We start from the raw sequence: 27,729 nt of genomic DNA on the forward strand, positions 1-27,729 counted from the left end.
GAATGCATTTATCTTAGTATTGTTGATGTTATTTATTTGATATTTTATGTGATGACTTTTGGATTGTACATAAATAAATAAAGCCTTAAACGTCCCAGGAATTTGTCTACTTTTATATTTTATTTTTAGTTTTTTCTTTTCTTTTCTTCTTTGCAATATAATTGCAAATCTGTCAAGGATAAGCGCTATAGAGGATGCATGGATTTATTATTAATGAATAAATAATAAAAAAAATTAATTGAACAAAACATTTTTTTGTTTTTGACAACAAATATTTTTATATATAATGTAAAACACATAGATTTAAATCAGTAAAAATATATACTGTATATCCAAATTATTTTTACAATAATATTAAAAATAAATACAATAATAAACTGTTTTTATAAAATTTAATAATTCATTATAAAATAAAAATTAAGTAATAACCATTACAAAAGTACAGTAGGTATTACTTCCCATGGCCACCAGTCGGCAATGTTTCCACTTTAAATGGTCTGAAAAAGTCATGTGACGTAAATGTAACGTTTATAAATGACATGTACAGTATGTTTTTTATCATGGTTAATATCCATAGAATTATCATTTTAATTTTACTGTTTTAATCTCATAAAATTATGGGTTTATGCTTATCAAAAATACATATTTCCCCCCTAAAAATGTATGACTGTATTATTTTTAAATTATGAATTACTCATAATATCTCAACTTCATAGTTTGATACAAAAAATGTTATTTTTTTTAGTTTAAATAAAGGTAAAATAAAAAAAATGATACAAAAAATATCCTGTTCTTATACATTTGTTTGACGTGTAAAATTAAAAGTTTTCAAGTGAAACATTTTTTCATGTAAAATTAAAAAAATGTTCATGTAATTCTATGATATTTCATAGATACATGAATTATTTTGCAATTTAACCCGAAAAATTACGAAAATAATGTAATGTGCTTATTTGGTACTATGGCGCCCTCTGTGGCGTCTGCCAGTAGTGCAACCCCCAGTGGTTGTATTGTGTGTGTGTGTGTGTGTGTGTGTGTGTGCGTGTGTGTGTAGGTGCGACTCCCATTCTATCCTGCAGGACCAGTCTGGGTTTGGTAACCACAAAACCCCAACAGGGCCACTTTATAGCAAGTAACCATCAAAAAGGGACTTGAATGAGAACAAACTAAGGGTGTAGCCGGTGAGCCTGCTGTGCCTTCTCTGTGTGACGTCACAAAATTACTTAGGGGTGACTGAAAAGTAAATATACAATATCTGCATGCGAAAATGTTTTTGAATGATAAACGATGCTAGTTTACAAGCACATTTGACGCGATTCAACATAAATACAACCCCGCATGCTCATAAACGACAGCGTCAATTACGTGCTGACGTCATCACCCCCTCGACGTAGGAGTGACGCAGACGGCGTCGGCTGGAACACAGCAGGACGCTGCTAGCCCAAGCTAACATTCAGGAAAATAACGCTCCCCGGCAGCTGTTTTTCTCCACGGCCAAGTAAGTGTGTCGCTTCGTGGCGGTACTTGGACGTGTTGGTTTATCGGCGTTGCTAGCTGGCTTTGTAACAGTGAGTGCTTAGCTTCGATGCTAACACACGGGGAAATAGCGATGTTGTAATGAGCTAGCTAGGTAGCTAGGTAGCTAGTGAGCTTTAGCTGGATGCGTACGTAATGTAATGGTCCGTAGGGACGTTTAACTGTACGTTTTGATAGCTTGTTGAAACACTGTGGACGGGGAGCTTAATGCGCCTCTCCGGACCGCAGAATGCGGTCATACACCTGGCAGGAGACGGCAGCATCACCTGCTTTCATGGGGGTGCTAACATGGCTAATTGATGCCATTTAAAACACATTGAGCTTATAACGTAGCTTACAAATGAGCACACTTATCATAAAAATATAAGTAGTATTTGGGATTGGTCGCCTGTCATGACATATAAACAAACTATTCAGACTGATGGATAATTAAGAGTCTCAAATTAACCTGATGTGGGAGTAATAAGTCCGACTACCGGCGGAAAACCCCACGCAAATGGTGATGGGAATTTCGATCCGGCTCCCTAAAAAAGAGCCCCGGTGCTCACGTGCTGTTTGCTCAAGACAAAGAGACCGGAAAAAAGTGGCTCTTTCACGAATGACCCATCTCTAGTCCCACCGTGCTGCCTAACCTATAACTTGTACAGTGCAGTTTACATAAAAATTGCATAATAAACTGGTTATGCACGCCTTAATTATTTGACACACCTTTTGCTTTTAATGACATCGTGGCGCACTTTTACATAATATTTCACCACTCTTCAGCAAAGCTGCAGAAATTAAAGGACAAAAAAATACATTCTAAATATATAATTCAAAGTTGACCTATTATGCTAATTTTCCGCCCATTGTATTGAGTTGTGGACTCCTATAGAGCAGCTACACACGATAACAGAAAGCTTTTCAGATCTTCCGGAATCTGCACCTATTCCAGCTGTATTTCCTTAGATTGTCTGTTTTGATTTATTCCACACATGGCCCGCCTCCGGGCACGTCCACTCCGCCGTGATTGGTCCCACTCAGCTTGTATCTGAGCGCACGCACACATAAGGAAGTCGCCGGTGACTTCTCACAAGGCTCACTGTGACGTCACTGTGAAGCCCAACTTCAGAGCCATCCCAAACTTTTTTCAGGGCTCACTTCCAAACCTCATTATCTGAAACTTTGTCATCGTTTAATACGAGAATACATTCTAACAATATTAAGAATATACATATATACATATATAACAACATAAGAAACCAAGACAACAGCAAAATGGAAAAATCAGCAATAATTTTACAAGAATAGAGTTAAAATATCTATATTTATCCAGAACAGTTAAAAAAAAAAACAAAGCATGAAGATCAGATCAAATTTTTTGACCAATTTGATCTGAAAATTTGGGGGTTTTGTGACCCCCTGGGCGTGAACACAATGGAAATGTGTTTTTATTTTTCTAAGCTTAAAAACCCAAATCCCTATCTCAAGTCAGCGAGGAAACAATGATTGACATTTTTGACGATTGCTCTTCCCTTTGCAGAGTCTTAGTCCAGGTCTTGTAACCTGAGCAGCTGAATGGAAGCACTCAAGGCGGCTCGTGAGTGAGGTTGGCCTTTTTTTCTGTCTGTCATGCCGGCCGTCTTTGCTACGCTGGAGAAATGACGTTGTGCTGTTGTGTAGGTGGACGCAGGTGCCAGTGATGTACCATGGGGTACGACGTGACGAGGTTCCAAGGGGAGGTGGATGAAGACCTCCTGTGCCCGATATGTAGCGGGGTGCTGGAAGAACCAGTGCAGGTGAGGCGGTCAATGCTTTTGGTTTCTGTCCTAATTTGCCTCAGGGAAAGGAGCTGCCTAATAATTGTGCGCGTCTTCATAACAGGGCAGGGGTGCCCATAAACATAAAATAAATGCTCTGTGTGTGCAAGGCCGGAGCACAAGTTATGTGGTGCAGTTTGGACGAATGACGGGGTTAATCATTGCAAACAAGGAAATAAAAAAGTAGAAAATATACAGTGTCTTCTCCTCCACACAAGCAGCTCCCGGGCGCTGGTGCATCACGGTAGTGCTTTTATGGTACTCCATCTCCATTTTGCACAGTCACAGATCACCAAATCGTCATTTTTGATGGTCAGTGACGAAGCATCGTCATGCAGTTCTTGCATCGATGTATTTTTTGCAATGTCAACGCGTCGTCCTGGCCCTAGAATAAAGTCAAAATATTGAGGAAAAAAAAGTTGTCATGAGAAAAGTTACTCAGATTATGTAACATTATGAGGAAAACTAACATTATTATAGTGTTATAAAATTTAAATATTAAAGATAAAAGATGCTTTTTTTTTAGAAACAAAACAATAAATACGAATTGTAATTTTTAGAAAAGTAAAAAAGTAGAAAAAGTTGAGTATTTAGTATTATAAAAGTATTACAGGAATGAAGTAATAACATTACAAGAAAATTTCCTAACATAGTTTAGAAAGAAATATTTCAAAAATTGACAAACCACAATAATTTTACAAAAATAAATAAAAAAAAAATACAAAGAAAAAGTTTTAATATAACGATAAAAAGTTTGCTTACTGGAATAAAACAAAATAAAGTTGTGGAAAATATAATATAGGAATTGAATCATTTCAGGGAATAATATTTGACAAGAGTTTTGTATTTAAAAAAAAAACAACAAATAAATTGTATTTTTTGGAGGAGTAAGTTGAGGGGAAAAGTTCTTATGTCAGGAGAATAAAGTAAAACTAACAGGAGTAAAGTCATAATTCCGAAAAGAAAGTTAATAATAAAATTTAAAAAACAGCTGTAATAACAAAATGTCATTTTGAAATAATAAAAAGTTGAGCTACAGCTCACTAGCTACCTAGCTAGCTTGTTACAACATTGCTGACAAACAAAACCAATAAAGTTGTATTTTTGGGGGAGGAGAAGTTATAATATTATGAGAAATATTATAGGAGTTATGATGAGAAGAAAGTTAGGCTGCAGGAAAAGTCCAACTATTAATTGGAAAAAGTCATATTAATATTATGAGTGGAGAGTGGAGAGTTCAATTAGAAGACGGCATAGACTACAGATCCCGGACCTGTGCCTTGCTCATTGCACTGCAGATAGTGTGTATTTCAACGCCCCCAGTAAGCCACATGGCGTCTTCCAATATCTCGTCCTCGCTGTGTTCCCGCTCTCAGGCCCCGCACTGCGAGCACGCCTTCTGCAATGCCTGCATCACGCAGTGGTTCGCCCAGCAGCAGATCTGCCCCGTGGACCGCACGGTGGTGACGCTGGCCCACCTCCGGCCCGTGCCCCGCATCATGCGCAACATGCTGTCCAAGCTGCAGATCAACTGCGACAACGCCACCTTCGGCTGCACGGCCACGCTCCGACTGGACCAGCTGCAGTCCCACCTCAAGGACTGCGAGCACAACCCCAAGAGGCCCGTCAACTGCGAGGAGGGATGCGGGTGAGCGTCGCCTCTTCTTCTCAACCGATCCAGCATGCTGTGTTTTGATGGAAGAGTGACATGCGTGATGGGAAGCTGTCTCGTTGACGCCAACTAGGTTCACTCGCCTGGGGGAACCTCACTCCATTCATTTGCCACCATCATTCATCTTCAACACGTGGCGTTTGACTTTCCATTTCTTCTTCTCTTCTTTCTTCTTCTCCCGTGTGGCAGCCTGGAGATGCCCAAAGACGAGCTGCCCAACCATAACTGCATCAAACACCTGCGCAGTGTCGTCCAGCAGCAGCAGACCAAGGTCTCAGAGCTGGAGAAGACCGTAGCGGAACATAAACACCAGCTGGGAGAACAAGTAAGACTGGTGTTTTTTTATACATATTTTATATTTAGAAACTTGAAACTGTTTACTTTTTTCATATTACAACTTAAATACATATACACTCACATGTATATATGTGTGTGTCTATTTTATTTATAATATATTAGCCGTGTGTCCTAGTAGCTGTTTCTCATAATTGCAACATTCCCAAAATTCCTCATTAGAATACAACTTTTTTTCTTAATATTTTCACCTTGTTCTCAAATTACAGCTGCTTATTGTTTTTCGTCATAATATTACGAGTTCATTTTTGTGACTTTTTTTCTTGTGATGTCATTTTCCCTTATGATATGAGGCCTGCGCGCTAACCACTGACCTTGGCGTTATGATTTTATATATATTTTTAAATGTCATTGTATTTAAATGAAATGACATTTTTCGTAAGTGCCGTGGGCCGCCCTTCAGCCACCCCTGAAGTAGGTGATTGGACACGTAGTAGCGTACCATCTTGGACTCACCGTGGCGTTCTTGGCCTTGCAGAAACGAGACATTCAACTGCTGAAAGCGTACATGCGAGCCATCCGCAGCGCCAACCCCAACCTGCAAAACCTGGAGGAGACCATCGAGTACAACGAGATCTTGGAGTAAGTCCTCTTCCTTTTTTGGCTCCTGCTTGATGTACAGCACGTGCTTGACATAGACGCTATCAGTCCAAAGAGGGCAGGCATATTATTCAATATGGAGGTAAAGTGGGATATACTTCACTGTCAGGAGCACTCATGCAGCCCCATGCCGGGATGTTGCCACCACAAAGGGAGTCAGACTTCTCCTCGATGAACCGCGGCACCCCCAATGACAGCAGCACTCATGCAGCCCCATGCCGTGATGTTGCCACCACAAAGGGAGTCAGATTTCTTCTTGATGAACCGCAGCACCCCCAATGACAGCAGCACTCATGCAGCCCCATGCCGTGATGTTGCCACCACAAAGGGAGTCAGATTTCTCCTTGATGAACCGCAGCACCCCCAATGACAGCAGCACTCATGCAGCCCCATGCCGTGATGTTGCCACCACAAAGGGAGTCAGATTTCTTCTTGATGAACTGCAGCACCCCCCAATGACAGCAGCACTCATGCAGCCCCATGCCGTGATGTTGCCACCACAAAGGGAGTCAGATTTCTCATTGATGAACCGCGGCTCCCCCAATTGCAGCAGCACTCATGCAGCCCCAGCTTGTTATTTTACCACCACAAATGGGGAGACTGACGCGACCGCAGCATAAACGATTACTCCCTTTCTTCACACTTGCTCCGTACTGAAATGTTTTTGGTTTTTCAGGTGGGTGAACTCCATGCAACCCGCCAGGGTGACCCGCTGGGGCGGCATGATCTCCACCCCGGACGCCGTGCTGCAGGCCGTCATCAAGCGCTCGCTCATCGACAGCGGCTGCCCGCTCTCCATCGTCAACGACCTGATCGAGAACGCCCACGAGCGCAACTGGCCGCAGGGCCTGGCCACGCTGGAGACGCGGCAGATGAACCGCCGTTACTACGAGAACTACGTGGCCAAGCGCATCCCGGGCAAGCAGGCCGTGGTGGTCATGGCCTGCGAGAACCAGCACATGGGCGAGGACATGATCCTGGAGCCCGGCCTGGTCATGATCTTTGCGCACGGCGTGGAGGAGATCCTATAACTGCACTACCGCGTATTTCAAGAAAAAAAACAAAAACCCTGAAGTGGACTCTTGATACCGACGCCTTAACGGAAGGACGACAACATGATGGAGACGATGACTGACGAACAAGGAGATGTTTACATTTAGTGCATTATATCAGCTGATTGTTGCAACACAGACGCTTCCTTCTCGCTGCACGGGTTCCTCGTGAACTCTCAACCTTTTTTCCAACCCTCCCTCCCAGACGTAAAGCAGCTCCATGGAATACTGAGGAGAACGCCTGCGTCAACAGTTTGGGAGAAATATCACAGAAGGTTCTGCTGAGAAAGCACCCCACCCGAGTCCTGAGTGCTGTAAATGCTTGTAAATACAAATACTATATTGGAATCCTAGATCTCATTATCTCGTTTTTTTTTTTTTTTTTTTTTTCACCTCGTTTATTTTCCGCTCGATCGATTTTTGTTGTTGTCGTTTTCAGAGACGGTTTTCCGGGGATTGTGTGACAGTTTGCCATTTGTTTCCTGGCTTTACGGTCATTAAGTTACGCTGTGAATATTCCACCACGTGTCCTCTTCTGTGCCATTTTCTTTAATTTATTATGATTATTCTGTTGCCTTTTTATCGACACACTTTAAAAAAAAAAAAAGAAGAAAAAGCTTGAAGATGAAATTTGGCCTTTTTCTGCATTTTGAGCTTTCTTGCAGGAACCAAGCATCTGGTGTTGTTGTTTTCTTGTCGTCGTCCAGATGTGAAGTGATACGTGTTAAATCTGGGAATTTGAACACGCGGGGGATTTACGCGATGACCACAACGGTTGCCTTTTATTCCACTTCTTTACGTGTCGACCATGCATTTAGCAAACATCTCTTTAATTGCTACGTGTTCACAGCGGCAGAGATTGTAGAAGGTGTCGTGGGCGAGGATGGATTGGCGCCAAACTCAATATGGCGCAGTCGGCGCTACGTTTCTCGTCGTCTCTTTGCTAATGTTTTTATTTGTTCTGTGTATCGGTGTATCACGTTGTACGGACAAGCCAATAAAATGTCAAAAGAATGTCGCTTGTCGCTATGCAGGGCTTGTTTCTCTTCGCTTTGTTGTCTTTTATCTTTGCCCCTGCAGTGACGGCGACCATAGACTCGGAAAGCAGTGCCACGTGTCTTTGTCCTGGCTGCTCAGTACAACATGGGTGAGTCAACAATGATGTATTTTTTTTATACTTAAGGGTAAACTCCACGTGTTCTTTTTCTCTGCCTTTTGTGCTTTATTTCCCGCCATTGATGGCCAGCAGGAGGGACATACGAGTCAACGATAACACGGGCGTGAAATGAGGCGCCAGAAATGGGGTTCTCGAACCCTCCCAGCCTGGAACCCACGTTTTGCAGTGGTAAGTCGCAACCTGCTTTTTTATTTGATTTACACTTTTTTTTTTTTTTTTTTTTACACTTTTCATAATTTTTTTTTTTTTTTTACAATTTACAAGTCTGTTTTATTTATGAAGTTTTTTCTTATATATTGTCAATTTTTGTCATTTTTTCTTTTTTTACTTTGTCATTTTTTTATTTATTTGATCATTTTTACACTTGTTTTTATTTGTACTATTTTCACTATAAGTCATTTTAAGTCATTAAAAATGTTAACTTCATTTATTTTATTTTTTTTATTATTTTTTTTATGATATATACACTTTTAAGTCATTTTATTTGACATTGTTTTACACTAGTTGTTAATTTTTGTACACTCACCTTTTAAGTCATTTTTATTTTGATCATTTTTACACTTTTTAGCATTTACAAGTCATTTTTATTTGGATTAAATTTTTTATTTTTACACTTAAGTCATTTTTATTTCATCATTTCCCCTTTGAATGTATTTGTTTCATTATGTTGCACTTTTTTATTTAAGTCGTTTTTATAACTTTTTTACACTATTTAGGTCATTTTTATTTAGATTTATTTGATTATTTTTACACATTTGTCATATTTATTTTTACAATTATTGACACAAAAATCACTCTTATATTTGAAACACTAAACTCATTTTATTGTTTTTTATTGACACGCATTTGTCGTTTAAAGTGACTTTTTTTTACTTTATTTTTTTCTTTTAAAATGTAATATAAATACAATAAATATGGACGCACGAGGTGAGCGAGTAGCCGATGATGAGTGAATGAGTGAACATGAACTATTGGAGCAGCATCCCATCATGCATTGAGTGTTTCCGCTATAAATGGCGAGCTCGCTCCCATTTTTGGACCTCGCCGTGTCCTGGGAGGCCAGCAGGGAGCGCTCTTGGCTCGAGGCCGGCTGTCAGACGTTCTACGTCAAACCCAAATCAGGCAGCCGTGATCTGAATAGCTCATTGGGGTCGAACCAAAGGAAAGTTTTCCCCACCAAAGTCAGTCAGGAGGCTTCCGAGTCTGGCTGCCGCTTTGTGTGAGGCCATGTTTTCCACGGCTATTATCCTCATCCTCATTGTGCTGCCTAATCCGCGTTCCATTGTGGCCGCTGGAATGTCAGCCAAGCCTGTCCCGGCTTTTGTGCTTGACTGCTGCCTGTTCGTGATTGACAACAACATTTCCATATTTAAGCAAGTTTGGTGCATTTATGTGCCAAAATGATCATTTTCCAGTATAAACATGAAATCTAAAGCATTCAGAAGACTCATTCAAAGATGAAATGTATTATTCACACTGGCCACTAGGTGGCAGGACAGGTTATATTGATGAGACAATAGCCACCGCAGGAAGTACTGTACAGAAATGCAAGTTAAAAAAAGGACAAGGAACTCTTCCAATACTAACACGTATGAGTCCGTGGGTGTGTACCGTGGTAGGGAAAAACACCTCGCTAGCTCGTTAGCTTTAGGCTATAATAAATAGCCTACGGTGTTAGCATAAATGTATTCCTAAAATATTTTGACTTTATTTCCATAATATAACTTTTAACACTCCAACCTCATTCTCCAATAATTCCATCATATGTTGTTTAGTTCCTCATAATATTACAACTTTGAAGAAAAATGCCTTTCATATTTTTTCCAATTTTATTCTCGTATTGAGTTTTTTCTTGTAAATTTACGACTTTATCCTTAATTTTGGTTTTTATATCTTTATCTTACAAGGTTTTCTGCGTAATTGTATGACTTTATTCTTGTATATTTACAACTTTATCCTTGTATGTTTTTATTTTTATTAGTTTTATTTTATTATTTATTATTATTTTTATTTTATTAGAAATTTATTACTTTATTCCTGTAAATTTACAACTTTATCCTTGTATTACATGTGTATTTTTTATTTATTTGTCTTAATTTTATTTATTTATTTTATTAGAAATGTATGACTTGTCGTTAATTTACAACTTCATACTCGTAATGTTACGAGTTTTTTTATCTTCATAATATTACAAGGATATTACATATTCTTGTATATATGTACATATTTGTACATATTCACATCTTGTACATATTCTTCACAATATGTCAATATTGTGCGGAACTGTGTGACTTTATTCTTGTAAATGTACAACTTTATCCTTATTTTATTACTAAAATTTCGATTTTTTTTGTAAAGTTATGAATTTATCTTTGTAATATTACGATATTCTTTATCTTCGTAATATTCCAGAGGTTTTTTTTTGTGTGTTAATGTATGACTTGATTCTCGTAAATTTTAACTTTATCCTTATATTACAAGGTTTTGTGCATAAATGTATAACTTTATTCTCTGAATATTACAAGCTTTTTTTTGTAAATGTATGACTTTATTCTCATAATTTCTGACAAAATTCTCATAATTTTAAATTAAATTAAAAAAAATTCTCATTTGCTGTGGTCAACGTGTCCCTAATATAATAAGTACTCTGGTAATATCTACATTTATATGAATTATGCAGTATATATACTTTTTATGTGTGTGTTTGCACGACAATCATCAATTTTTGGCATTTTTCATCCAAAAAAAAAGCATATTTTTAAGGACATTGAGTTCCTGTGTTGTGAACTTCTCGCCTGCCAAGTTTGGGCAAATCCGTCTGCTCTTCTCCGGGGAGTCGGATGTGACGTAGGGATAAAAATAAGTTGGGTGAAATGAAACCAAGTGCACGCCTCTCTCTCTCACTCTCTCTCTCTCACTCTCTCTCTCTGTCTCTCCAGCAGCGGGCGGTGACGGACGGGGAGGATCCGAGGCGGCGCCTGCTCGTCCGGCCACAAGAGTCGCTCTCTGCCCGCCTCCGCTTCACTGGCTCCGCGGTTCTCCTACTCCTCCTCCTCCGGGCCGGGAAAGTCGGGCGAACTCTTTGCCTTCGTTCCTGTCAGACTCGTTGCTGCTCACCGGTAAGAGAAAGAGGATCCCTTGCTAGTCGGCGCGGCTGCAGCGAAGCCTCCATGCCGCGAATGGTGTTCTTTTATCGGTTGTCTTTTGGTGCTTCCCGTCGGTGTTTGCCGAGCGAGCGTGTTTGACTCGTTGTCCGCCGGCGGTCCCGCTGGTTCGGGTACATGTGCGGGGACGCTCGGGTGGGCTGTTAGAGGACGCTGGACGTGTACTTTTTCCTAGTCGCTCAACTGCAGAGATTACCGGGCACTCTCTAGGGGTGCCAGTGCATTAGTATGGAAATGTATGCATAGCGAAAGTACATACACATACATATACACATACATATACAAGACAATATTGTGATGATGGTGATGTCACAGCAGGTACAAAGTAAATCCACTCAACCACATATGGCTAAATAGTATATATTATTAATATCATATTCCATCATATTTAGCAACTTTTCACTTCATTTCGAGTCAGCTGTAAGGCTCGGCTTTACAGATGCCACCTACAGTATGCTCTGCACTGAATGTGTACTACAGACTACATAGTACTGTCATGTTGAGTACAGTGGCGTAAAAGTTCCATTCAATACTTTTGTATCGCAGTAGAATGTGATGTGGACTACATTGTAATGCAGTAGAAAGTCATGACAAATACCTTGTACTGTACACTATATGGGAGTAAGTCATATAAAAGTACATGATATTGTAGTAAAACTAATGTGGAATGGTACGCAGTGTTGTAAAGGTAATGTTGAATACATTGTAGCCTACATAGTATTGTAGTAAAAGTAATGTTGCATACACACAGTATTGGTGTAGAAAGCAATGCGGAATATGTAGTAGTGTAGTACTAAAAGTAAATTTGAGTACATAGTATTTTAGTAAATGTAATGAGTCGTAAAAGTCATGCTGGGTACATAGTATTGCAGTAAATGTGAGTGCATAGTATTGTAGTAAAAGTAAATCTGACTACATAGTATTGTAATACATGTAATCATGAGTACACAGTATTGTAGTAAAAGTAATGATGCGTACATAGTATTGTAGTAAAAGTAATGTTGAGTACATTGTGTTGTAGTAAAAGTCATGCTGGGTACATAGTATTGTAGTAAATGTGAGTACATAGTATTGTAGTAAAAGTAGATCTGACTACATAGTGTTGTAATAAATGTAATCATGAGTACACAGTATTGTAGTAAAAGTAATGATGCGTACATAGTATTGTAGTAAAAGTAATGATGTGTACATAGTATTGTAGTAAAAGTAATGATGCGTACATTGTGTTGTAGTAAAAGTCATGCGGGGTACATAGTATTGCAGTAAATGTGAGTGCATAGTATTGTAGTAAAAGTACATCTGACTACATAGTATTGTAATAAATGTAATCATGAGTACATAGTATTGTAGTAAAAGTAATTATGAGTACATAGTATTGTAGTAAAAGTATTGAGTACGTAGCATTGTAGTAAAAGCAATGTTGAGTACATTGTGTTGTAGTAAAAGTCATGCTGGGTACATAGTATTGCAGTAAACGTGAGTGCATAGTATTGTAGTAAAAGTAAATCTGACTACATAGTATTGTAATAAATGTAATCATGAGTACACAGTATTGTAGTAAAAGTAATGATGAGTACATAGTATTGTAGTAAAAGTAATGTTGAGTGCATTGTGTTGTAGTAAAAGTCATGCTGGGTACATAGTATTGCAGTCAATGTTGAGTAGCTAGTACTGTAGTACAGGTAATGAGTAAATAGTACTATAGTACAGAGAAAACATCAAGTTCTGCTATTGAGCCTTGACTTCCTCCAGCAGGCCAAAGTCAACAATGCAGTTCTTGTTCTCATGAGTACATCATTCAGGTACTGTAATTGTAATTACATTTATTTTGTATTCATATTATATATATGTATTTTTGTCAATTTGCAGTTTTATTTGTATGATTAATGTCATTACACTGGATTTGTGGAGTACACGTAGGAGCGTAGAAGTTGTCCCCTTGTGAGCCTTCCTGCTACATGTTCTTCTTCCACCGGCACAGCAGGCGTGTCGACAGCCAGCGGGTAGCGTCCAAACTGGCGTCCCAATACTTTTACTTCACCTTTTACTTTCCTGCCAAAGACGAGCGCTCGGGTTGCATTTCACTTCCTGCTGCACATTGATCCGTGGGCGGGACTCGTGCACGCGCTCGCCACCATAAAAGCAAAGCGGCGAGTGTGAACATGTTGTTTTCTTTGTTTTGTTTTTTTTTTCCATGTTGAATGCTGCAGACAGCGGCCCCCACTAGAAGCTCTTACATAAGCCGCATGGCGGTCTTGACTGATGGGCGGCTGAACGTTCCTCCTCCTCTCTCGCTTTTTTTTTTTTTTGCTTCCAAGAAATCTGTGATTCACAGCGCCGTGACTCTTTTGCTGCTTTTGTGCTATTTCAGCGCTGCATTCGCTGGCCTGTGGTTTTTTCCAGTCTTAGCGGCCGCGTGTGGAAGCTTGAGGAGCGATCTTGGAAGCGTTCGCCTCAAATGTGCTCGGTGGGCTTGAAAGGTCCGCATTGTGGAGCAGCTGATAGAGGCTGGAAAGGATCTTTGGACCCTGCAGTGTTTGCACTCGAACGCAACAAAACAAAAGCTTTCACTTCATCATCGGCTCAGTTGCACCTCGCCAACACGCAAAAGCGCCGTGTCTTCATCATGGTCTTCATCATGGTCCTAAGAATCCGTCATTGCCGTCACTTCTTAACTCCGCCTTTTGGTGGAGCCTCGCCCTTTCGTACGCTGACCACGTCGTGGTTTTGTTCAAAGACGAAAAAACAGGCTTTGCTACGCGTCTTTAAAAAAATGGAAGTCAAACTGTACAAAACTTGACAGGACTAACAACATGCAGATGTCACTTATGATTATGTAATAAACCTCAACTACGCCCACCACTGGAGTGATGACGACTTAAAAAAAAAACAGGCTTCGCTACACATCTAAAATAATCATAAAGGCCAATTTTCAAAAATTTCACTTATCTCTTATTAGTAAAATATGTATATAATTGTTGTTATGAATAACTAATAAGTCTCAGCTACGCCCACCACAGGACTGACAACAGCTTTAAAAAAACAGGCTTCGCTACACATCTAAAATAATAATAAAGGTGAATTTTTGAAAATTTGTCCAGGATTTACAATCACTTATTAGTAAAAAAATATATATATTATTGTTATGAATAACTAATAAATCTCAACTACGCCCACCACATGACTGACGACAGCTTAAAAAAAACAGGCTTCGCTACACATCTAAAATAATAATAAAGGTGAATTTTCAAAAATGTGTCCACTTATTAGTGAAAAAACAACTTTTATTGTTATGAATAACTAATAAATCTCAACTACACCGACCACATGATTGGCGACAGCTTAAAAAACACAGGCTTCGCTACACATGTAAAAAATAATAATAATAATAAAGGCGAATTGTCCAAAATTTGCCCAGGATTAACAATCACTTATTAGTAAAAAAAACAAACAAACAAACTATTTTTATGAATAACTAATAGATCTCAACTACGCCCACCACATGTCTAAAAAAAAAAAACAGGCTTCGCTACACATGTGAAAAAAGTGTCTTGTACAAAATTCGCCCAGGATTAACAACCACTTGTAAAAAATATATACATATATATTTTTAAATAAAATATATATATATATATATATATATATATATATATATATACTGCTATTGAAATCTCTACTATACCCACGTCTGGAAAAAAACAGGCTTCGCTACACATCTAAAATAATAATAATAAAGGTGAATTTTCAAAAATGTGCCCACTTATTAGTTAAAAAACAACTTTTATTGTTATGAATAACTAATACATCTCAACTACGCCGACCACATGATTGGCGACAGCTTAAAAAACACAGGCTTCGCTACACGTGTAAAAAAGCCAATTGTACCAAATGAGCGTAGGATTGAGCATCACTTCTTAGTAAACCAATATTAAAACCTATTATTGCTATGAATAAGTCATAAATAAAAGTAGGCGGAGTTGTAGTGTATGTACGCTATGCTAATTAGCCTCACAGCAACACAAGATGCTAACTTCCTTTGTTGATCTTTTGGACTCATTCAGTCCCGGACATTTTTCCAAAGACCACCCCTTCACTGGCGGCCGTTTTATAAACATTTCTAAACATGGAAAGGTTCGACTCCCGTCTTTCATCAGTTGAACATAGATAAGTTTCAGGGAAATATCGGTTCCCCACTAAACAACGTACAATTCAAGCATAACTTTCGGTATAAAGAACACAAAATGGTTAATTGGTTCTTCTTTTGTTTTTTTCCTGCTTGCGGAGTCGTGTGTTGTGGAGTAAAAAGCCAACATAAACGAGATTTGCACCAACGTCTACGCCGGGAAATCGCCGACTAGCATCCCAGATTGCACCTGGCGTGGAAACAGGAAACAGCAGTGTAGGGGACGAAGTAACGTGCTAAGTTGTTGCGTCTGTGACGTAGACGCTAAGACAGGAAGTGGTGGCGAACGCAGCGAGGCAGCAGCAAGGCAGCAGCAAGGCAGCAGCAAGGCAGCAGCAAGGCAGCAGCAAGGCAGCGCCATGACTCACATGCACTCGCATCTGCATGTTGAATGCCGGGCCCGGCCTCCCGGTCGCTTGAAAGGTCACACCACGATGTGGGCGGCGGCGTGGGCGGAGGAGGAACACGGGGAAGACTTTGTGTCCCCCCCCCCCCCCTTTTTTTTTTTTTCCCTCTGTCTTTTACTTTCCGCCATGTGTCTCCGCCTCCTCCGCCTCCGTGTTAGTCAGCCGCTAATGGAGGGAAACACGCTGCATAGCAACCCAGCGTGTCCTCCGTCCGTCTCGCCGCCCCCGCCGCTATCTGCACATGCACCAGTTTGGGAAAGGGGGGGGGGCGGAAGAAAGTCTATTGAAATAAAAAGTAGCGTTTGAGGCTAGCACAACGGCGGACTTCCTCGACAAGAGGCGTGGGCGTTGGCACGCTCGCGCAAACACGGCGAGGAGAGAAAGGTCATCCCCGAGTGCGGCGCTTTGGAGAGATTCTTTTATGGCCGCTCACACGTTAGACATTTTTATGGGGGGGGGGGGTTACTGGTGGGGCGCCAGGCCACTTAGGTATGCAACATAGCAGGGACGCCATGGCCGACATGCGTCCTTGGTTGATTGGTTTGGCCTAGTGGGGGGGGGGCTGTGCTCGTGAAAGTAGGATACACAAGGCAGGCTGGCGGGGGGGGTTATATGTAAAGTAGTGCTTGGCCAATGGGGGGGGGCAACACTATGTTCTATATTGTATATTCTATATTAGTTTTATTGTAAAGGATGTGAAACACCAAGACGATGCCAATGGAGCGTCAGCGTTGGCACCACTCACGGCAATTTAGAACAGCAGCATGACGGGAATCAAACCAGACATCCAACTAGCTCCTCCTACATCTGGGACTTATTTTAAGACGTGGTGTGAAGCCTGGTTGCTCCCCCGTCACGTGGTGGCCGTAGTAGGCTCCGCTCCTGTCAGGATGACAGTTTGGGGAAAAATAGTTTGGAATGCTGTCCTGGCGTAAAAAATAAAAATGGACATTTGGCCGCTGCTTCGCTCTAAAGTAAAGCCAACAAATGAGGGAGACCATAGATTTTTAGTATTGTGTTCATGCAGAAAAATAAAAAAACAAATTTTCGAGCATCACTTCTTTGGAAAGTAAAGCAAACAAGTGAGCTAGACGATCGATTTTTAGTATGGTTTTAGTATGGTGTCCACCGGGAGAAATAAAAAATGGACATTTGAACACCTCTTCTCAAAAGTAAAGCCAACAAGTGAGGGAGACCATTGATTTTTAGTATGGTTTTAGTATGGTGTCCATGCAGAAAAATAAAAAATGGACATTTGAACACATCTTTTCTCAAAAGTAAAGCAAACAAGTAAGCGAGACCATCAATTTTTAGTATTGAGTCCATGTAGAGAAATAAAAAAACAGGTTTTCGAGTGCTACATCTTTCGAAAATAAAGCAAACAAGTGAGTGAGATGAGTTTTTTAGTACTTTTTTCTCCAAAGTAAAGCAAACAAATGAGGGAGACCATCGATTATTAGTATTGTGTCCATGTCGAAAAATTAAAAACAGGTTTTTGAACATCACTTATTTGGAAAGTAAAGCAAACAAGTGAGCAAGACCACAGATTTTTTGTATTGTGTACATGTGGAGAAATAAAAAATGGACATTTGAACACCTCTTTTCTCAAAAGTAAAGCAAACAAGTGAGCGAGACCATCCATTTTTAGTATTGTGTCCATGCAGAAAAATAAAAAACAGGTTTTTGAACATCACTTCTCTGGAAAGTAAAGCAAACAAGTGAGGGAGATGATAGATTTTTAGTATGATTTTAGTACGGTGTCCATGCATAAAAATAAAAAATGGACATTTGAACACATCTTTTCTCCAAAGTAAAGCAAACAAGTGAGGGAGACCATCGATTATTAGTATTGTGTCCATGTAGAAAAATAAAAAACAGGTTTTCGAGCATCACCTCTTTCAAAAGCAAAGCAAACAAGTGAGCTAGACGATAGATTTTTTGTATTGTGTCCATGTGGAGAAATAAAAAATGGACATTTGAACACCTCTTTTCTCAAAAGTAAAGCAAACAAATGAGGGAGACCATCGATTATTAGTATTGTGTCCATGTAGAAAAATTAAAAACAGGTTTTTGAGCATCACCTCTTTCAAAAGTAAAGCAAACAAGTGAGTGAGACCATAAATTTTTAGTACGGTGTCCATGTGGAGAAATAAAAAACACCTCTTTTCTCAAAAGTAAAGCCAACAAATGAGCGAGACCATCGATTTTTAGTCTTGTGTCCATGCAGAAAAATAAAAAACAGTTTTTGAGCGCCACGTCTTTGGAAAGTAAATCCAACAAGTGAGCGAGACCACAGCTTTCCATCCCATTTGGCGCTCCTATTTCCTAAAAGGCCCCTTTTTTCCCCAAACGGGGGCCTGGACCAGCCCCGTCTGATACGAGCAGGTGGGCGTGGTCATGTGATGCGTATTAACAACATTCCTGCCAACCAATGAAATATTCATAACGTTTCACTCAGCGTTGTTTGTTGTTCTTCCTAAACGTTTGTCCCGCTCCGGGATGCTTTTTCCAGCTCGTGCACTAAAAGACGCTGGAAGGGGCGGGAGGGAATCGTGCGTTGGGTCGTGTGGCTCGGATTTGGAGAGGACTGGCTTTCACCGTTATCGATTCTTTTTCACGTCCTGCTAGGCAACGCTGCTGACCTTTGGAGGGAATTAGGCCGGGAACGTTTGCTCCTTCACCAAACCCCCCCACCCTCAGCTTTAGCCCTCTACTTCCTGCTCGCCGCTTGTCCCGCCTCCTCTGTGATGAATGACATTTTGCCTTTGCTTGTTTTCCCTCTAAATTTGCATGTTTCATATGTCATTCTGTCGCTCAAACGGGGGGGGGGCCTTAAAAGTCCTCCCCCCAAAAATACCGCACAGTCCCGCCAAATGTCTTCTTTTATAGGCCAGTCAGTGGAAAATCTTTTTTGGTTCATCAACTCCCGAGAGTCAAAAGTTTCACTTGTAGCCTGACATACTTTACTACTATTAGTACTACTACTACTACTACTACTACTACCTCAATCACCATCATTACTACTACTAATGACTATAAGTACACCATACATCACCATGCAATACCTCTGATCATCTATTCCACCACTATTCCAATTTGGGAACCATGAACATAGAAATGATCTGTTCCAGGGTCAAACTGTGGCCATCATAAAAGCCTTATAATGCGTTAAGTTAATGTTTTCCGTCACATTTTACCATTTTTAACTGTCACACAAGTGTAAAAAGAAGTTAATAATAATGTCAATTGTAATAGTCTGTTCCAGGGTCAAACTGTGGCCATCATAAAAGCTCTATAATGCGTTAAGGCATTGTTTCAAGTCACATTTTAACCGTCATACAAGTGTAAAAAGAAGTTAATAATAACGTCAACCGTAATAGTCTGTTCCAGGGTCAAACTGTGGCCTTCATAAAAGCTTTATAATGCGTTCAGGCATTGTTTTAAGTCACATTTTAACATTTTTAACTGTCACACAAGTGTAAAAAGAAGTTCATAATAATGTCAATTGTAATAGTCTGTTCCAGGGTCAAACTGTGGCCATCATAAAAGCTCTATAATGCGTTAAGGCATTGTTTTAAGTCACATTTTAACTGTCATACAAGTGTAAAAAGAAGTTCATAATAACCTCAATCGTAATAGTCTGTTCCAGGGTCAAACTGTGGACGTCATAAAAGCGTTTTGGCATGCACAGGAAATGTTTTAAGTCACATTTTTAACATTCTTAACTGTCATACACATGTAAAATAAATAAAATAATAAGTGTAAAAAGAAGTTAATAATAATGTCAACCGTAATAGTCTGTTCCAGGGTCAAACTGTGGCCATCATAAAAGCTTTATAATGCGTTCAGGCAATGTTTTAAGTCACATTTTAACATTTTTAACTGTCACACAAGTGTAAAAAGAAGTTAATAATAATGTCAATTGTAATAGTCTGGTCCAGGGTCAAACTGTGGCCTTCATAAAAGCTCTATATTGTGTGCAGGCCATGTTTTAAGTTATATTTTAACCATCATACAAGTGTAGAAGTTAGAAGAAGTTAAAATAAGTTAATAAAGCAAATAGTAATAGTCTGTTCCAGGGTCAAACTGTGGCCTTCATAAAAGCTCTACAATGTGTTCAGGAAATGTTTTAAGTCACATTTTAACATTTTTAACTGTCATACAAGTGTAAAAAGAAGTTAATAATAATGTTAATTGTAATAGTCTGTTCCAGGGTCAAACTGTGGACGTCATAAAAGCGTTTTGAAGTGCACAGGAAATGTTTTAAGTCACATTTTTAACATTCTTAACTGTCATACACGTGTAAAATAATAATGTAAATAGAAATAGTCTGTTCCAGGGTCAAACTGTGGCCTTCATAAAAGCTCTATATTCTGTGCAGGCCATGTTTTAAGTAATATTTTAAGTGCAAAAAGAAGGCTGCCACTGTTACTAATGATGTTGATGGTAATAGTCTGTTCCAGTGTCAAACTGTGGACGTCATAAAAGCGTTTTGAAGTGCACAGGAAATGTTTTAAGTCACATTTTTAACATTCTTAACTGTCATACACGTGTCAAATAAATAAAATAATAATGTAAATAGAAATAATCTGTTCCAGTGTCAAACTGTGGCCTTCATAAAAGCTGCAAAAAGAAGGCTGCCACTGTTACTAATATGTCGATGGTAATAGTCTGTTCCAGTGTCAAACTGCGGCCTTCATAAAAGCTGCAAAAAGAAGGCTGCCACTGTTACTAATGATGTTGATGGTAATAGTCTGTTCCCGGGTCAAACTGTGGCCTTGATAAAAGCGCTAATAAAGCTGCAAAAAGAAGGCTGCCACTGTTACTAATTATGTCAATGGCAATAGTCTGTTCCAGAGTCAAGCTGTGGCCATCTTAAAAGTGAAGCCAATGTTTCAAGTCACACTTCAACATTCTTAACTGTTATGCAAGCTCATTTAGTTGTAGTTTAGTAGTGGTTGCTATGATATGCTGTGATGTGTTAGCTGCATATGAAAGATTGTGCTTTGCTAAGGGGGGGGGCTCCAGAAACATGAAAGGTTGCAAATACTGCGCTTGTGCTCGCAGGTTGGTAGGAGCTTCCACTCCGCTGTCCGAGGCGCGCCCGCCCACCTCGTCTTTGGCCCCCGCCGCTCGGTCTGGCCGGCGTCTGTCGCCCCAGCAGCATGTCCGCCCCCGCCGGCGCGGAGGTGAAGGAGCTCAACCCGGTGGACTTCATCCAGCTCCAGCAGTACATTGAATGTGAGTAGAGTAGATGTTCCGCCCACGGTTGCTCTTTACTCGGGAACTGGCTCCATTAGGGAGGCCCCCGGGGGCGCGTGCGGCTCAGCCAACCTTTCCAAGGGACTTTTTCAAACCTTGAAGATGGAATCCGACGCAGGCAACAGCAATCTGTTGTGGCTGCACGAGGGAAGAATTTCATTACACGCTAAATGTAGCGACAACGTGGCTAACTTGGCAACACCGATCCTTCCTGCTACATCTTCTTATGTTAAGTATTTACGGCCGCTTTGCAGAGTTGTCTTTTTGACCAACACTTACTGTATTATATTTTATTAAATGGCAACATAAATATTGTTAATATAAAATATTACAAATACTATTTTATTTTTTAAATATTTTTATTTTTTAACAACTTTTGTATTATTGTCCTTTGATTAAAATATTTATAGTGATAGTTAAAATTTTTTGGGTGAATTTCAGATTTTGTTAATATTATGGGTATTATATTTAGGAGTAGGGATAGTTAATTAGTTAATTAAAATAGATATATTTATTGTTATTTGTAAGTACATTTTACATCATTTTACATTTTTTATATTTTATTGTTAATAATAATGATGCAATTTTGATGCATTTCTAGTTGTATTTATTTTATGTTTATTATTATTACATTTTAATTGTAATTAATTAAAATACAGTTCTTTAATTATTATATTATATTTATAATATATTTGATTGTTTTTTGTTTTATTATATTTCTTATTTTTATAATAATAACCAACAATAATAATACTGAAACAAATCTTTTCATTTAACATTATTTTATTATTTTCAAATACAATATTTTAGAGATTTGTCATTTTCTTTGTAAATGTCAAATAATTTCTCATGTGTATTTTTAAATTAAATAAAATGTTTTTTAATCATTTTTATTATTTCTTTATGATGTTATATTTATGTTTAATTAGCATTATTATATTAATTTGTTCTTGTAATAATAAAAAGAAAAATGAATTTAGTTTTTCTACTTTAAAGAAATGAGCTTAGTACATTTGACATTATTTCATCATTTCTTTGACTGCAACTTTATTTGTATTTCTTTGCGTTGATAGAAACAGTGAGTGAATTTCCAAATAAATGAAGGTCCATTTCGTTACTGCTCCTCCAGTGGATCAGTGGATGTTGTCACGTGTCGTGGTCGTGTCATCTTCCGAGTGCCCCCCCCCCCCACCGACCTTGTGTGACCTCTTCCAGATTGCAGCCTGAAGGTGAAAGACGTGCTGCGGGAGTTTGATGCAGATGGCCGCCTGGCCCGCCACAGACACGGAGAGGTGAGCGGGCGGGAATGGGATGTCCTCTGATGAAAGTCTGCTTTCTTCCCAACGTGGGCTCTCTATGAACTTCATCCTAAATGGAAGCCTCGGATGCTGAGGAAATGGGAATGTCATCCTCAGCCGAGGCCACATTTCCCTCAACGCAACTTCTTCAAACCAAGATGGATGCCTTCCTGTCCTGGTTATTGGTTCATTAGTTCCTCAGTAACTACTCTAAATCTATGTACCTTAGTTGTCAGTTCCTCATGACTTCCTTGGTCACTACTCTAAATCTATTTGTCTTAGTTCTTCATTAGTTCCTCAGTAAATACTCCAGCTTTATGTGCCTTAGGTCCTCAGTAACTACTCTACTCTTAATTCTTCATCAGTTCCTCAGTAACTACTCTACTCTTTAGTTCTTCATTGGTTCCTCAGTAGGTCCCTTATTTCCTCAGTAACTACGCTAAATCTCAGCGCCTTAGTTATTACTACATAATTACTTCCTCAGTAACTACTCTAGATTTATGTGCCTTGCTTCCTCAGTAACTACTCTAAGTGTATGTGCCTTGCTTCCTCAGTAACTACTCTAAGTGTATGTGCCGTAGTTCCTCAGTAACTACTCTAAATGTATGTGGCTTAGTTCCTCAGTAACCACTCTAAAGGTACATGCCTTAGTTCCTCAGTAACTACTCTAAGTGTATGCACCTTAGTTCCTCAGTAACTACTCGAAGTGTATGCACCTTAGTTCCTCAGTAACTACTCTAAAGGTACATGCCTTAGTTCCTCAGTAACTACTCTAAAGGCACATGCCTTAGTTCCTCAGTAACTACTCTAAATGTATGTGCCTTAGTTCCTCGGTAACTACTCTAAGTGTACATGCCTTAGTTCCTCAGTAACTACTCTAAGTGTATGCACCTTAGTTCCTCAGTAACTACTCTAAGTGTATGCACCTTAGTTCCTCAGTAACTACTCTAAAGGTACATGCTTTAGTTCCTCAGTAACTACTCTAAATGTATGTGCCTTAGTTCCTCAGTAACTACTCTATATGTATGTGCCTTAGTTCCTCAGTAACTACTCTAAATGTATGTGCCTAAGTTCCTCAGTAACTACTCTAAATGTATGTGCCTAAGTTCCTCAGTAACTACTCTAAGTGTACATGTCTTAGGTCCTCAGTAACTACTCTAAACGTACATGCCTTGGGTCCTCAGTAACTACTCTAAATGTATGTGCCTTAGATTCTCGGTAACCTAGGCTTAGTCATCAGTTTCTCATTAGTTGTTTATGAGTTCCTGTACTACTACTACTACTACTACTACTACTACTACTGTTTTGGGTACGTTATTGTGTAAAGTGAGATGGAAAATAAATTGACCTTTTTGGAAAAGTAAAAGCATCAAAAATGGTAAAAAAGAAAAAAAAAGGAGCAAAGAGCGAAGATCATCCCATAATATTGAGTGTTTCCTGGCAACTAGCAGGAAGTAGGAGTGGTCCACTAAGATGTCCTGGTGGGGACGTGAGGAGTGAATCATTTATTAGTGGGGCAGCTCTGGGGGCATCGCCATCAACAAGAAATGGGTTTGTGGTTCAGGGGCATCCATCCAAGGACTGGCGCCCCAGCCCTCCGGCCGCCAATCATCAGGAACTCTTTTTTTTTCTGCTGCTTTAAAGAACAAATGACGTGACTTGAATGTGTGGCGTTTAGTTTCCCTTGCTGCTTGAAGTCCTTGAACGCAACACGTCTCATTGTTGCAGTGCATCGACGAGGAAGGCTTTGGTCTCTTCATCAAGACTTACTTGGAAGTGGACGACTTCCCGGCAGATCTGTGCCAGCGGCTCTTTCGCTCCTTCCAGAACTCGGAACCCGCCCAGCTCGACTGTGCCAGTGAGGACACACGCACACACACACACACACACACTTGTGTTGTGTTGTCCCAATATGGCGCCATCCTGCCACCTCACCGCGAGCCACAAATAGGACAAAAGGAAAAAAAACTAAAACCACAAACAAAACCAAAAACAGGGAAAACTTTGGGAAGCTCTGCCTCACAATTCCTAATAATAATAATAATAATAATAATAATAATGTTGGTATGTGTATATCCTATATATGACATAATATCACACAGTAACACCATTGATAATGCCAGTGATGAAGTGAATGCTAAATATGAATAGTAAATATAATGCTAAATATGAACGCTAAATATGAATGCTAAATATGAACGCTAAATATATAACGCTCAATATGAACGCTAACTATGAACGCTAACTATGAACGCTAACTATGAACGCTAACTATGAACGCTAACTATGAACGCTAACTATGAACGCTAACTATGAACTGCTAACTATGAACGCTAACTATGAACGCTAACTATGAACGCTAACTATGAACGCTAAATATGAACGCTAACTATGAACGCTAACTATGAACGCTAACTATGAACGCTAACTATGAACGCTAACTATGAACGCTAACTATGAACGCTAACTATGAACGCTAACTATGAACGCTAACTATGAACGCTAACTATGAACGCTAACTTTGAACTGCTAACTATGAACGCTAGCTATGAACGCTAGCTATGAACGCTAGCTATGAACGCTAGCTATGAACGCTAGCTATGAACGCTAGCTATGAACGCTAGCTATGAACGCTAGATATGAACGCTAGATATGAACGCTAACTATGAACGCTAACTATGAACGCTAACTATGAACGCTAAATATGAACGCTAACTATGAACGCTAAATCTGAACGCTAAATCTGAACGCTAAATCTGAACGCTAACTATGAACGCTAACTATGAACGCTAACTATGAACGCTAGATATGAACGCTAACTATGAACGCTAACTATGAACGCTAACTATGAACGCTAACTATGAACGCTAACTATGAACGCTAACTATGAACGCTAACTATGAACGCTAACTATGAACGCTAACTATGAACTGCTAACTATGAACTGCTAACTATGAACTGCTAACTACGAACGCTAACTACGAACGCTAACTACGAACGCTAACTACGAACGCTAACTATGAACTGCTAACTATGAACTGCTAACTATGAACTGCTAACTATGAACGCTAACTATGAACTGCTAACTACGAACGCTAACTATGAACTGCTAACTATGAACTGCTAACTATGAACGCTAACTATGAACTGCTAACTACGAACGCTAACTACGAACGCTAACTACGAACGCTAACTACGAACGCTAACTATGAACTGCTAACTATGAACTGCTAACTATGAACGCTAACTATGAACTGCTAACTACGAACGCTAACTATGAACGCTAACTATGAACGCTAACTATGAACGCTAACTATGAACGCTAACTATGAACTGCTAACTATGAACTGCTAACTATGAACTGCTAACTACGAACGCTAACTACGAACGCTAACTACGAACGCTAACTATGAACTGCTAACTATGAACTGCTAACTATGAACGCTAACTATGAACTGCTAACTACGAACGCTAACTATGAACTGCTAACTATGAACGCTAACTACGACTGCTCCGTATGTGTTGTTGTCCAGAGGAAGTGTTCCTGAAGGATGTTTCCTGTTACTTCTCCCTCCTGGAGGACGGTCAGCCGCGGGACAAGTTGGAGTGTAAGTCTCGTCGTTTCCTTTTCTCTCCCAAAATAAATCCCGCCTTCCCTTTCATGATTGGCCGTTTCTCCCCAGTCGCGTTCAAGCTCTACGACAGAGACGGCAACGGCGTCCTGGACAGCTCGGTAAGACGTCCGTCAGCAACAGAGAACGTCTGGGAACTCCTTCTGTCCTTCTTTCAACGGCAGGAAGTGGACAGAATCATCGCTCAGATGATGCACGCCGCCGAGTACCTGGGATGGGACGTGTCCGAGCTCAGGCCGGTAAAGTCCCGCCGCGCTTGAACGCACCACAGCTCCTCACACGAGACGCCGACAAACCTGTTTGGAGATGGCAGATGATCACGTGATCACGTGATGTTCCCGCAGGTCCTGAAGGACATGATGAAGGCCATCGATGCTGACAGCAGCGATACGGTGTCTCTGGAGGAGTGGGTGGAGGGGGGCATGACCAACGTCCCCCTGCTGGTCCTCCTGGGCTTGAAGGTACGCCTCCTCCTCCTCCCCCTCCTCCTCCTCCTCCTTGTCTCTCAGGCTGTTTTATGCACGCTCAGCACAACAATGGTGGCGTTCAAGGACACCGTGTCATTGTGGGAATGCTGGAAAGCACCCACACCTCTCACATTTCTTCAACCGACTGATTGCTGGTTCGATCCCCAGTCCTCAACATTTTTAGTCTGCTATAAACTAATGAACAAATAGAATGGCGCCCCCTGCTGGTGATTCCATTTTTGGTATTTCTTCCTCATTGAAGATGAACGGACAACTTTCAAGGAGTTGATGGTTCGATTCTCAGTCAGTAAATAGAATTCAACACACTTCTCATATAATTCATCATTCGTCCTACAATTCAGCTGTTGGTCGTACAGTGCCCCCCCCCCCCCCCCAGCCAGGTGGTTGATGGTTCAATCCCCAGTCAGTGGATAGATTTCAGTACAGTTATGGGATATTACAACATCCATTGAGTTTTTTATGGTTGGGGAGTGCCTGTCGCTCAACTTGATGGTTGCTGGTTCAATCCTCAGTCGATGAATAGATTTCAGAATTCATTTCAACATGTCTTCCACATTTCAGTTCAGCCTCAGTACTTCACAGTCATAGAGTGGTCGTCTCCCAACCTCGTGGTTGCTGGTTCAATCCTAGGTCGGTGGATAGATTTCAACCCGATTGTACTGATATTTCAGCATTCGTTGTACATTTCGGTTCAGCTTCAGCGCTTCATGGTTGTAGAGTGGTTGTCTCCCAACTTAATGGCTGCTGGTTCGATCCTCAGTCAGTGGATGAGTTTCAACACCACTTCTGTTGTTGTAGTTTTGTTTTTTTTTATTTTTCCAACTATACCAACTTTCTTCTCATCATTATTTTATTCCCATAATATTATAAATGTTTAACAAGCATATTTTCTGGCTGATTTGACAATTTTGGCTCGTGAAATTCTATTTTTAGAATGAACCTCAATATAAACCCCAATATAAAAAGCAGCCGTGGGCCACATGTGGCCCTCGTGCCGCAGTTTGTACACCCCTGGGTTAGGTTTTTCATTTGTTATGATTTCCTGTTTTCCAGTAAGAGCTAGCTTCCAGGCTGAACGTGTGGGCACGCCTGGTCTGCTGCACTT

The 27,729-nt window shown here is 40.0% G+C and overlaps 2 protein-coding genes across 3 annotated transcripts in view; both read left to right on the forward strand.

The window, feature by feature from the left end:
* The first annotated feature begins 1,351 nt into the window (after positions 1–1,351).
* rnf41 (ring finger protein 41) lies at positions 1,352–7,366 on the forward strand. 2 transcript variants are annotated; one of them, XM_058050886.2, is made up of 7 exons: positions 1,352–1,498; positions 3,059–3,124; positions 3,199–3,314; positions 4,712–4,983; positions 5,197–5,332; positions 5,840–5,943; positions 6,638–7,366. In XM_058050886.2, exons 3-7 carry the CDS (start codon positions 3,225–3,227, stop codon positions 6,990–6,992), a joined length of 957 nt encoding a protein of 318 aa, XP_057906869.1. In that variant the 5' UTR covers positions 1,352–1,498; positions 3,059–3,124; positions 3,199–3,224; the 3' UTR covers positions 6,993–7,366. The 2 variants fall into 2 exon arrangements, with proteins under 2 accessions (XP_057906869.1, XP_078652611.1); XM_078796485.1 differs by having other exon boundaries at positions 3,059–3,115.
* A 917-nt stretch (positions 7,367–8,283) lies between these two features.
* The window catches only part of dgkaa (diacylglycerol kinase, alpha a), a 31,421-nt gene continuing 11,975 nt past the window's right edge, over positions 8,284–27,729 (forward strand). Inside the window, exons 1-9 of the mRNA XM_078796474.1 lie at positions 8,284–8,358; positions 11,130–11,309; positions 21,012–21,185; positions 22,422–22,498; positions 24,233–24,362; positions 26,038–26,112; positions 26,188–26,237; positions 26,301–26,375; positions 26,481–26,597. Coding sequence (XP_078652600.1) covers positions 21,110–21,185; positions 22,422–22,498; positions 24,233–24,362; positions 26,038–26,112; positions 26,188–26,237; positions 26,301–26,375; positions 26,481–26,597 — 600 coding nt within the window. The 5' untranslated portion in view covers positions 8,284–8,358; positions 11,130–11,309; positions 21,012–21,109. The remainder of the gene's footprint in view (positions 8,359–11,129; positions 11,310–21,011; positions 21,186–22,421; positions 22,499–24,232; positions 24,363–26,037; positions 26,113–26,187; positions 26,238–26,300; positions 26,376–26,480; positions 26,598–27,729) is intronic.

The sequence above is a fragment of the Doryrhamphus excisus genome, linkage group LG15 (assembly GCF_037039965.1).
Source record: "Doryrhamphus excisus strain RoL-2023G ecotype Guam linkage group LG15, RoL_Dexc_Guam_v1.1, whole genome shotgun sequence".
Taxonomy (NCBI): domain Eukaryota; kingdom Metazoa; phylum Chordata; class Actinopteri; order Syngnathiformes; family Syngnathidae; genus Doryrhamphus; species Doryrhamphus excisus.